The 12,108-nt window shown below is 37.2% G+C and overlaps 1 protein-coding gene across 1 annotated transcript in view; it reads right to left on the bottom strand.

Moving 5' to 3' along the window:
• DISP2 (dispatched RND transporter family member 2) overlaps nt 1-11,850 on the bottom strand; it is a 546,463-nt gene extending 534,613 nt beyond the window's left edge. The window contains exon 1 of the mRNA XM_044074174.1: nt 10,864-11,850. Within this exon, the coding sequence (XP_043930109.1) occupies nt 10,864-10,910 (47 nt within the window). The 5' untranslated portion in view covers nt 10,911-11,850. The remainder of the gene's footprint in view (nt 1-10,863) is intronic.
• Between the last annotated feature and the right edge of the window lie 258 nt (nt 11,851-12,108).

Below are 12,108 nucleotides of genomic sequence, written 5' to 3'. Positions count from 1 at the left end.
CACTAGTTTTAGCATCTTACATGGATTTCCCGCTTTTGACTTGAATCACCCATGCTGCTATATATATACTAATGCCGAGATCACACTACATGCTAAAAGCATGCTACAGTGGAGATAAGGGAATGTACCTGTTTCCCCGCTGTAGTGTGATCTCAGAGTTAGTATATATAAAGTAGTGGGGGTGCAGGGGGGATTGCCTGCCTGTATAATTGCCTTCCAGTTTTATTTCTTATTGCCAGTTCGGTGAACCAGAATTAGCAAAAGTACACTTTTGTTAAAGTGCACTTTCGTTTAAGTTAGGTCATACTTTTGTTTGTCGAAGAAACATTTCTTCGACAAATAAAAGTAGACCCATATATAAATATATATATATATATATATATATATATATATATATATATATATATATATATATATATATATGTGTGTGTGTGTGTGTATGTGTGTGTGCATAAAACACACACACACAGCCATACACAGACTTGCATATACATATATATGTGTACATAAAAATTCTCTCTTTTCGTTAAATTGCATTGTACTGAATGAAGTTGATTGAAAGTACAATTCATTGACATCAAATTCCATCGTATAATGCTTCATTGAAAACTGTATCAGTGTATAGTTAATCATCAATGAATGAAATACATTGAAAGTACAGTTCATTGAAATCATATTCCATCGTATAACGTTTCATTGAAAACTGCATCATTGTATAGTTAATCATTACTGGTGGGGTTCCAGATCTTAGTAGACATTAGGAAGCACATTCGTCATCATTTATGCCTTGTCTGTGCCAGCAGTTATTCACTGTGTGGTGTTTTTGCTTTTCTCTGTGGTTGTGAGACAACAGAGTTAGTGTATTTAAGTAAGGTGGTAATGGGATGGGCAGGGGGGCATGCCCCCTGCAAAAAATGAAGTTTTGAAGGAATATTTTCTTTGTGTTACATTTTCAGTAAAATGGGATTTAATGAAATACATTTTCAATTAAATGTATTTTTATGATTTTGTTCAGTAATTTGCTGCTCTATGAATTGTTAGACTATTCAATGAATAGTAATAAACCTATAAAAAAAATATATATATATATATATATATATATATATATATACTAAAATTAACTGCACTTAAAAAATGAATGAAGAGAAGAAATTTTAACTAAGAAATGAAATTCATGACAATAACAGCATTCAAAGAATAGTAAATCACACCAACAACTCTTGTAGTACTTTAGTGCTTTCACCTTAATTATTATCAAGACTTCTTCAGAAAAACATGTTTCATAACTATGAGCAACCAGTTTTACTTCCTTTAAATACATTAGTTCTAGCAGGCCATTTAAATTAACAACAGCTCATTTCCAATAGTAAAGTGTGAACAGGCAGGGTGCTGTGTGCATTTTCATTAACATTACAATTGCAGTTACATAAGGTAAATTGGTCAGACAGTAATAGCTTTATGGTGCTGCGTGAATACTAATAGGGATCGTGTGCAAATAGGGATCGTGTGCAAAAAAAAAAAATTATTAAAAATATGGGGGAACTGGGAAGGATGAGAGTCATGCTGTGATAATTCTAATATTAATGCCCAGATTGGTTCATCCTTGATGGGACAACCCAGACATTATGTATAGTTACTTTGCGTAACTTATGAGTCCATGCCACCAAAGGTAAGTAAAGAAGGACACGGACAAAGGTGGAGGAGTCAGGTAGAGAGTCCTACTATGCTTGGGTATCAGTGTGTGTGTAGAGAAATGTGTGGGTATGCCACCTGAGGTGGGAGTGGGAGGAATGTAGTGTGGACTTGAGAGGTGGGGCTGTTTGGGGGCTGCCCATAACATGGAGTGTGGAGCCGGGGTTTGATGGGTAGGAGAATATGAATAATAGAGACTCCCAGAAGACTGGGTCAGTGCAGATAGTACCGCCCATGGGCTGGTTTGGATGGTACCACCCCTTGAATGGCTGCGTGAAAAGTGAGACCAGGGGGGGTGTTGGTGGGGTCGGCTGGGGCTAGCCTGGTGACTGGGAGTGTATGTGTAGGGGGTAGGGGGGAGGCAAAAGTCAGAGAGAGAGGAAACACATTATATTCACTTGCACAGTTGTAAAGCCATAAACACAATAAATCCACTAGCAGAATTCTAAAAACCCTATCACATTTCAATCTCTATACCTTCTAAACGCACATTTGATGTCCAGGCTTATGTTGAGTAAGGGAGAGAGGGAACATATTAAATCTGCTTGCACAATTGTTAAACTTTCAATCCCTATCACATTTCAATCTTTATACCATTTAAGTGCACATTTAATGTTCAGTGTTTCATTGAGACCTGGATAGACATCAGCTCTCAGTTCTATCTGCCATTTTAATTCCTGGACTTGCAGGAATGTGTCCATGTCCCCTACAAACTTTGTTATTTTTTCCAACGCTGTGAATTTGAATCTGTGAAGTTTGAGCAAATAGCACTGTGTTTAGCCAAGGCATTCAAACTGTCCTGTTTGTTTATTGCTGCAGTGTGTTCTTTAATATGGTTACTCAGCGTTCTGTTCATTATGCCGATGTAGAAATTCCTGCAATGTTTGCAGAAAGTGCAGTCGACTACATTTTTTGTGTTGCAGTCATAGTGGTCATGTAGACGGACAGTTCTGTTGCAGTGCGGGAAGGTGATGTTGTTGTCTTTTCGTATGTGTACACAGGCGACACACTTGCCACAGTCAGACATTCCAGGTTCTGTTGATACTTCGTCCTGTGGGGATGGGCTTTTATTCCTCTCGAATGCACCACCAAAAGAAGAGGTTCATTTGAAACAGAAGTTTGGGGATGTCCCAAGTAACTTTGTCAGACCTTTTTCTCCTTCCAAGATGTCCCAATTGTTGGTGAGGACCCCTCTGATTCTGAACATATCCGTGGACATTGGAAGAGGGAATTTGCCACCCAGTCCTTTTTGTTCGGCCCATTCTGTGCCCTTGCTGTGAATCCCTTTTCCAGGATTGGTGGGTACCTGGAGTGTCTGTGCTGTATGATCTCTTAGAACAGGTTGTCCACTAAATACTCTGGATATTTCCTTTCTAAGAACAAGTTTCTGAGGTAAAAACCTTCTTTGATGAAAACCTCATCCCTAAAAATGAGTCTGGATAACCGGATGAATTGCCCGTTTACAATATTCTTTTTCATGAACTGGGGATGCTGGCTGCTGAACTCTAGATAGTTATTACGGAAAGTGGGCTTGCGGTAGATGTTGGAGTCAAACTGTCCACTTTCTGGGTCTATAGTGAGGTGGATATCCAGGAATTGAGTGGTGGTTCCGATGTGTCCTATCGTGAGGGTCAAGAAGTCCAGACTCTGGAAAAGGGTTTCCAGAAAATTGATCAGAGAAAGTCTGTTCCCCTTCCAGACAAAAAAGACATCATCAATATAATGCCTGTACATTATGGTGTTGTTGAACCCGGGCAGCGATTCAACCTTATCCATTTCCCAGGCACTGAGGACTAAGTTTGCATATGCCGGGGCCATTTTGGACCCCATGGCTTCCCCTTTCTGTTGGTGGTAAATCTTCCCATTGAAGTGAAAGAAGTTATTTCTTAATACTGCTTCTGTTAACCTGCATACAGTATTAATCTTAGTCCCACTTAGGTTGGAGTGCCTGTTCAGGTACTGTCTGGTGAGGGTCAGTCCTTTGGCGTGGGGGATGTTTGTGTAGAGTGATTCTACATCTAGGGTGACCAGTAAATATTCCCCTCCATCCAGCCTTAGTTTGGAGATGTCATTTAGAAAAGCCCAGGAGTCCTTGGTGTAGTATTTGCTGTTCTGTACAATGGTGTTGAGGATGTGGTCCACGTATTGCAAAATCTTTTCTGTTTTTTTCCTTCGGTTCGATACCACGTGGCAGAAAGGTGGATTTTCAGGGTTTTGTGAACCTTGAGGATTCCAAAAAATTTTCCAAGGCTGGGTGTCATGACCTGCATGAAGTCTTTTTCGTCTTGAGAGATCTCATCCCTGAGGTACAGTTCCAATAGTAGGTTGTCAGTTTGTTTAAAGTTTTGTTGTACCTGGTTGATGTTGACCTTTTAGTAGAACTGGTTATCCATGAGGGATGCTTCAAGTGTTTGGATATATCTCTCCTGTTCCATTACTACTATCCCAGATCCCTTGTCAGCCTTTATGATTCGTAGGGATTTGTCCTGACTCAGTTCCTTCCAAGCCTTTCTTTCTTCCCTGTTCAGGTTGTGCCACTTTGCTGAGGGCTTATCAGAAAGGAGTTTCCTGATATCCCTTTAAATGGCCTGCTAGAACTAACATATTTAAAGGAAGTGAAACTGGTTGCTCATAGTTATGAAACATGTCTTTCTGAAGAAGTCTTGATAATAAATAAGATGAAAGCGCTGAAGTACTACAAGAGTTGTTGGTGTGATTTACTATTCTTTGAATGCTGTTATTGTCACGAAGTTCATTTCTTAGTTTATATATATATATATATATATATATATATATATATATATATATACATACATACATGCACATGTATATTTGTGTGTGAGTGTATGTTTATGTTTTAACACAGAAGAGATTCTACATTTATAGTGGTAATCATAAAAATAAAGATGTAGACATTGAATGTTTAGAAATGGGTTGTATTTATAAAAAATAGGAATTTTTTCTTTCCTTCTTTCAGGTCAGATGCTAAACTGAAGTTCCTTATACCTGATCTGTTACTTCTTCAAATGGGCATTAAAACTCCCAGGCCACATAGAAAAAAAATCAGGTAAATGTTTTTTTTTATTACCCATTATCCAATGTTATTTAACAATCAATACTATAGAATGTGTTTTTTTTTTGATTTGTTAAACTGGTGAACCTACTGAATTTCCAAGTTTTATTTTGGGTGATGCAGGCATTGTAGAGTGCATACGGTATTGAGCATGAGTCATGTATGTGTAGCTTGGATTCAACAGAGAGTCCATATACAAGCATAAGGCAAAATGGCAATCATCATCCAAATTGTACTTATGGAAAAATAGATGAGATTTAAAGATTATGGAAACAGAATATGGAAAGCAGAAAGAGGTACATAGACACATCCAGGATAAAGGTATGTGCTCAGAAACATGTATCACTGTAGGTGGCTAGAGGTGGCCTAGGAGAATGTTCTTGCATACAGTTGTTGAGTGACTAAAGGACACAAAACTGGATGAGAATACATCCCAAACAAATCCATGTGAGGTAAGCCAGCTACATGGATTATCATCCAGTTTGAGATAGAGATGGATCACAAGGCAAATATTTTAGACGTAAGCTGAAAGAGGGTTTATTGACTAGGTTACTGATACGAGAAAATAATGTATTTGTGATACATAATTTGTAAGAAGGAGTTGTGGACATTGGATTGTACAAAACTTTGAAAAGTGGAGCAGGCAGCAGGACTAATTCATCTGTAATCATCCTTAATACAATATGCAGACCCATAGGTCCATACAGACCAGTAAACATTTATTAAACTGGTTTGTATTCTCCCTCTGTTTTAAGTGTTTGAGTCTGAGGTTGTACCAAAAATGTCAGAAAATGTTATTTGTTCAGTGAAAGAACTACTCAAGCAGCACAGAAAAGGTTAACTGCAAGCATACTTTATTTTAAGAAGAGCAGCACCTCTGTGGTCTACCAGTTTGTCTTACTTTTTCATAATGCATAGCACGTACCCCACTAGCACATCTTGCACCCTTACTTCAACCTGCAATTATTAATAACTGTTGTATGTCTCTTCATCATTTTCTTCTACATACACCCCAACTGCTATTTTTTTTTTTCACTGTCTTCTACCTGCACAACTCACCAACCAACCATCTGTCTCTTTCCCACCTAGAAATACTTATGTATCTCCACGCAAGATACTTTAATTACTTGTTGAATGTTAATTATCTAAAACAGAATACAAGCATTTTTAAATGCTGACTTTTCAGGCATTTTTTATTGGTGAGATTTCAATAATCAAAATGAACTGATAGTATTCTTCATTTTCATCATCTTAATATTCTGCTGTTTATGACAGTTTAGTTTTAGTAACTTACTTTGCTGATATAAATATCTCTTACCATGCATAGTCTCTACTCATAGAGATATTCCACGTGGTGTCTTTGAAAATTAGGTTTGGCTCACTGAGAGCTGATAGGTTCATAGTTGCTAGTTGCCCTTGCAGGTCATTTTAAGCCTAGGCAATTTCTCTTTTAGGGCTTGAATTAACCTATCCCATTTGGTGTTAGACTAGTCGCGTTTATATTACCCTATCATACGATTTAAATAGCGAACTCTATTTCATCGTACCTAAAATATCTAAACCACAAAATATCGAACATTCAGGAAAAAAATTTGCTGTTCGAAACACAAACACACAACACAAGCACGTCAAAATAAATAACCCACACACACATACACTTAACAAAACCATAATTCTAACCCTACACTACTACCTATCCACTCACCTTAACCCAACCCTAAACTTAAAGTCCCTAACTACTGCAAACTCACCTTATCCGCTCCCTAACCATAAAGTCCCTAACAACCGCACATTCACCTTACCCGCTCCCTAACCCTAAAGTCCCTAACTACTGCACACTCACCTTACCCGCTCCCTAACCCTAAAGCTCCTAACTACCACACACTCACCTTACCCGCTCCCTAACCCTAAAGTCCCTAACTATCGCACACTCACCTTACCCGCTCCCTAACCCTAATGTCCCTAACTATCAGACACTCACCTTACCCCGAGCCGTTCTCACACTTACCTTAACCCGGTCCGTAACCTCCGTTCGCATGCTTACCTTACCCCAGTCCATAACCTTCCCACCACAGTAGAGTAAATAGTGAAGCCATGGAACGGACAACCAAAATCTTACCCTAGGTAAGATTTCGAAGTTCTGTGGCTTTGCTATTTTGAGTTTTCCACACAAATGGGTTGATATTATAGCATTCGAAGTTTAAAAACTTCGATACTATAATATAGACCTGACTAGCCATACCCATCCCATGGTTAATAATTATATATTACTCCTAGTCAGAATAACTGGAATCATACCATATATAGTTTGAGGAGAACCCATGTATGAAACAAAGCATTTAGGTGCTGCCTCTGTCCATTAGTAGTACGGAGGGGGGATAGTCCTAGGGTAAATTTTCTATTACCTATCCATAGATCCAAGTTATGCTTGAATATGGACAGGGATGAGCTTTGTTTTATAGGGATAAACAATGCATGAGTAAATAAACAGATGGATTCTAGAGATGTTAGCCTAGAAAACCAACATAAGTAAAGACAGCATACTTTAATTCTTTGGCATTTAGTATTGTCACTGACAAGCTGTGACTTAATGGATTTTAAATATGCAGATATTGATATCTTTACTGTCTATGTTGGAGGTAGCTATAATCTTCATCATCATTGTCATCACTGACAAGATGATGGACAGAAAATAACTAGAGGTTAAAGTGGGATGAAAAGTCAACCACATGTGAAGTAAAACAATATAAAGCCTAGAAGAAGCCAAGGAAGACTACAGAGCTGGTAAGTTGAATGTATATACTTTACTATGTAATGTGTCTAGAAAAGGTTGCAGTGGCTTTAATGCTAGTAGCTCAAATTTCTAGACAAGAAGGTCAAGCCAATTTTGCTTTACCAGATAACAAGCAATGGAAATCTCTATTAAGACTGTTGTGAATCAAATTCCCTTTTATTTAGATCCTGGAATGGATGGAGGTAATCTTATGGTTATTTTTGAATTCATGCTGAAATGTGTCTGAACCTGTGGAACTCAACATATGCTTTACTGAGAAGATATAATCTTCTTCAGATGATTAAAGAAAGGCAGAGTCATTGTTTACTAGATATTATTAGTGGGGACAAAACGCACCACATTTTATTGTAGATAAGGATCCTAACCATATTCTCTGCCATCTGTCTGATTGAAGAAGCCAAGTAAATACAAACAATGATATAGAATTTTGTGGGCTGTCATGAACTTCATGAAATAATTGCTTAACAGCAGGACCTATAGCCCCCTTGTTAACCCTTACAACACAACAAGCAAGCAACTAATCTTTGAGCAGGGGAATGATATAATACTTCCATTCTCACATGCTAATCTAAGTTTATTACATGAATATGCAGCCTTAGCTGAAGTCTATTTTTAATGCAAATTATAATGTTCTCTCTACAGAGGTTTTATAGTCCTCCACTGAAAGGTAATATCAGTAATGAAATGAGAATTGCAATGCGTTGGCTCACTGAGTAGCAGCCAGTTAAAGCTTGATACTGGCATATACTGATACATTTTGGACAGAATGTTATGTTGGTAAGCTACAGAGCTTCCCTTTAACATTAATTCTTTTACATCTGCCAAATGAAAAATCACATCGGTGTGCCTGTTTTTGATTCAAACATTCAAATGTTTCATTATTATGTGTAAATGTCAATCATAGGTGGAGAATTAAGGTTCATCAGTTACCAGTGTCTGTTTTCAGTAGTTTTTCAGCAATATATATATGTGTATATATATATATATATATATATATATATATATATATATATATATATACATGTGTGTGTGTGTATACAAGTATACATATATAAATATATTGTATGCATGTATGCATTTATACATATATGTATATACGTACGTACAGACTGTATGCATTTATGTATATATGTATGTATGTATGGATTGTATACATATATGTATTTATGAATAAATGTATATGTGTATGTATGGATGGATTGTATCCATGTATGTATTCATGCATATATTTATGTATGCATGTATGGATAGATTGTATGCATGTATATATTTATGTTTATATGAATATATGTACATATGGATGGATTGTATGCATTATATATTTATGGATATATGTATGTATGTATATATCCATCTGTCTACATTACTGATATGTGTGACCAGAAAGTATGCAACAGACTTGAAAGCATTGAAAGGAAAAGCTGAAATAAATAAATGACGTTAATAACCTACCTTTGAATGACAGTCAGCTGGACAGCTTAACTTATTTTCATGTATATGTGGAAACCATGTTATTTGTCTAAAGAATTTTTTGGGATATCTATATCAAATAATGTTAATGATTACTTTATGAATACCTTGAGACATATCAAAGAACATGTTTACAGAAGAAAAACAAGAACATAAGAGGGAGAGATGAATAATTTTAATCAACGAATATTAGCAGTCTGAAATATCTGTAATTATTAGAAAACAGATCATATTTTCAAGATTATATGAGTTTTAGAAATTCTTGCACTGAAATATTGGGTAGAGTTGTATTTTTATACTACCATTTAGATTACATTTTAGTGTTGTCATTAGTGTAGGGCATTTTGGGAGTTTGCCATAAAAGTGATCAGTTGATAATCTCATTTTGTTGTGTGCCATAAAAGCTGTCAGTTGATTATCCTGCCCTAAGGAGTTGGAGGGGATGCTTTTAAATCTGTTTCCGTACCAAGTGGGATTATTTTGAATCAGTAAATAACCAAATAAATAAATGCGAGTAAAGCTTTAATGACAATGCTACAACATTCACATTAGCTAAAAGGATATTAAAGTAGGGGCTTTAGTCCCACACTTGAAGATATGGTTTACTTCTCAAATATGATGCCATAAATTAGCAATTAAGTTGTGTCATAGTGATAAACAGCTGTACTTTAGATGCCACAAGAATGTAGGGTGTATTTTTATTTCTGGACCATTTCTCGGAGATGCTTTAATAGCTTGGTGATAATATTCGACATGCATCCAAAGATGGGCCACTACTGACCAATTGCTACCATTTAATACGTAACTCCTAGCAGCATAATAATACAACCATAATCCCAGAATGGTGTTCACTTGTTATTAGAATCCATTCATCCATCCTCAACCCCTTTTCCCATTTTGCACATGAGGTCGGGGAATGCCAGCTAAAAAAATACAGAAGAAAATATGAAACATAATAATACAACTTACTAGCGAAAATGGCTACACGCCCCTCCAAATAGGTAAACTGGAAAGCTGTTAATTTTTGGTGGAAATCATGTACAAATCCAAGTGTATACTTTGGGATGGAAAGGGATGGCGACAACAGAACAGTCTGCTTTTAAATCGCCATAATCAAACCTAGCGTTTCAAGCTACACTTAGCAAAACAACGATGGGGTAATTTGTGGGTAAAGTTCATCCAATTGTCGTTTATTCCTAAAACAAAATGAGGAAGTCAAGGTCTGACCATAACAGATGATTAGCTCAACTACAGTTTTATGTTTTCCAAGCACTGTTTCCTTAGACTAACAACACTGTTAAATTTGACCATACCTGAACGATACATCGGGTTCTGTTTCTTCCCTAATGCTCAGAGCAGCGCAGTAGTAAGGAACTTCTATTTAGAATACCACTCTTTACTGACCTCTCCGCACAAAGCGACAAGCTCAGGGGCCTCATCAACATTTGTGCATTACACAGACACATTTGTTTTCACAGTCAGCGTGCTCTACAGTGCCTTTCCGTCTGTACATCATGTGTGTACAGATGTAGGCTGTATGGTGCAATGTGTGTACAGATGTAGGCTGTAGGGTGCATTGCTGGTGGTTCTGTAGAACCGATTAAGGAAAAGTGACCATTATTCATTAGCCTGCCAGATTAGGAATCGAACATCAAATGAAAAACAAACAATGGTTGCAGAACGCATTGTTTCACATTCTAACAAATTTCTTTTAACAATGGAAACACGTTAGTTTTTGTAAAATTCATCGTAGATACAGTACAATGCTTTGCAAAGACGTATTGTTGTAGGCGACCACTGCACAAATAGGAATTGTTTAAGGAAATTTGCTAACCTCAGAGATGTCTCTTGCTCCACGCTGTCTGGTGCTCGTGATGCCATTCTAGTCCAGCTTTAGTCCTGACGACTGTCCATGTTTTGTTTTTCAGTATTTTTTAACCCTTAAGAAAATGACCATCTGCGCCTGGAAGAATGAAGTAATTGTATAATACTTTGTTTAAGTATGTCATCATCACCATCCTCTTACTGAATATGCGCCTCTGTGTTATCTGCGAATTGCATTGCAGAGGCCTGGAGAAAAAGCAGGGAATATACAAGGTTGTTCAGGCGCTGTCCAAACAGAAATGGTGCTGAACTGAACTAGTAGCAACGTGTCGCGGGAAAGCATTTTCCAGCTGCAGCTGACGAAGATGCGACGTTACAACCCACATTGTTCTCGGTGTATTCAACAACACCAACTGCTTGCTAAGGTTTCAACCATTTACTTTAAATGCAGAAGACAGAGCTACGCACAGCTTTCAAATGTCTCTGAATTTATCTCATATGTTTGTGTTTTCCCTCATGATTTTTTTCCTGTTAACTAACCGAGGATTAAAGTCAAAATGCCAGACGTTAGAGTTTCGTACGTCGTTTTTTGTGTATCTATTCATTTATGTTGTCATTTGTTGACCGGGTTAGTCCTACTAGACTAATAGCCTCTTTTCAAGGGAGACTCGACATATTGCAATTCAGAAAATGCATATTTATGCAAAATCTTTTGCTCTTTTAACTTTCTAAGTGACACGAAATGGTATTTACAAGCTTTCCTGATTCAACTGGAGCTTTTGCTCCCCCTCCCCACGCGCACACATAGACACACACTTTCTCAGGACATACTTATCTCCGTCTTCGATTTACTCTTGGTCCATGTAGATTTATTTGTACATGGTGCAAAAATACACACAGACACAATCCTGACTACTTGCACATTTGCAAAGAGAAAAAACAAACTAGCAATGCTAACACATTTGGACAGTCTGAGTTATTGCAAAGAAAAAAAAAAAACAGCCTGATAAACGACATCGGTATTAACCTCCCCTTTTTTTCTATTTTATAGATGGGGTCGGGGTGTCACTTCAGTAGTGACCATCAGCTAGAGCCAATATTCATTCAGAGGGGTGGCTAACCCAAACAACAGAGTGAAATTATTGCGGTATAACTTGCTTTGTGCATTCTTAAATCAAAATGATTACTTCCTTAAAAGGTTCTAATTCTACTAATTTTCTTCTCTTCTCGGTGTACATTTATTTTGCAATATCTG

The sequence above is a fragment of the Protopterus annectens genome, chromosome 6.part0 (assembly GCF_019279795.1).
Source record: "Protopterus annectens isolate FY-2018-M chromosome 6.part0, PAN1.0, whole genome shotgun sequence".
Lineage (NCBI taxonomy): Eukaryota > Metazoa > Chordata > Ceratodontiformes > Protopteridae > Protopterus > Protopterus annectens.
Note: the sequence above shows the minus strand (reverse complement) of the source record. Positions and strands in the feature narration are given on the sequence as shown.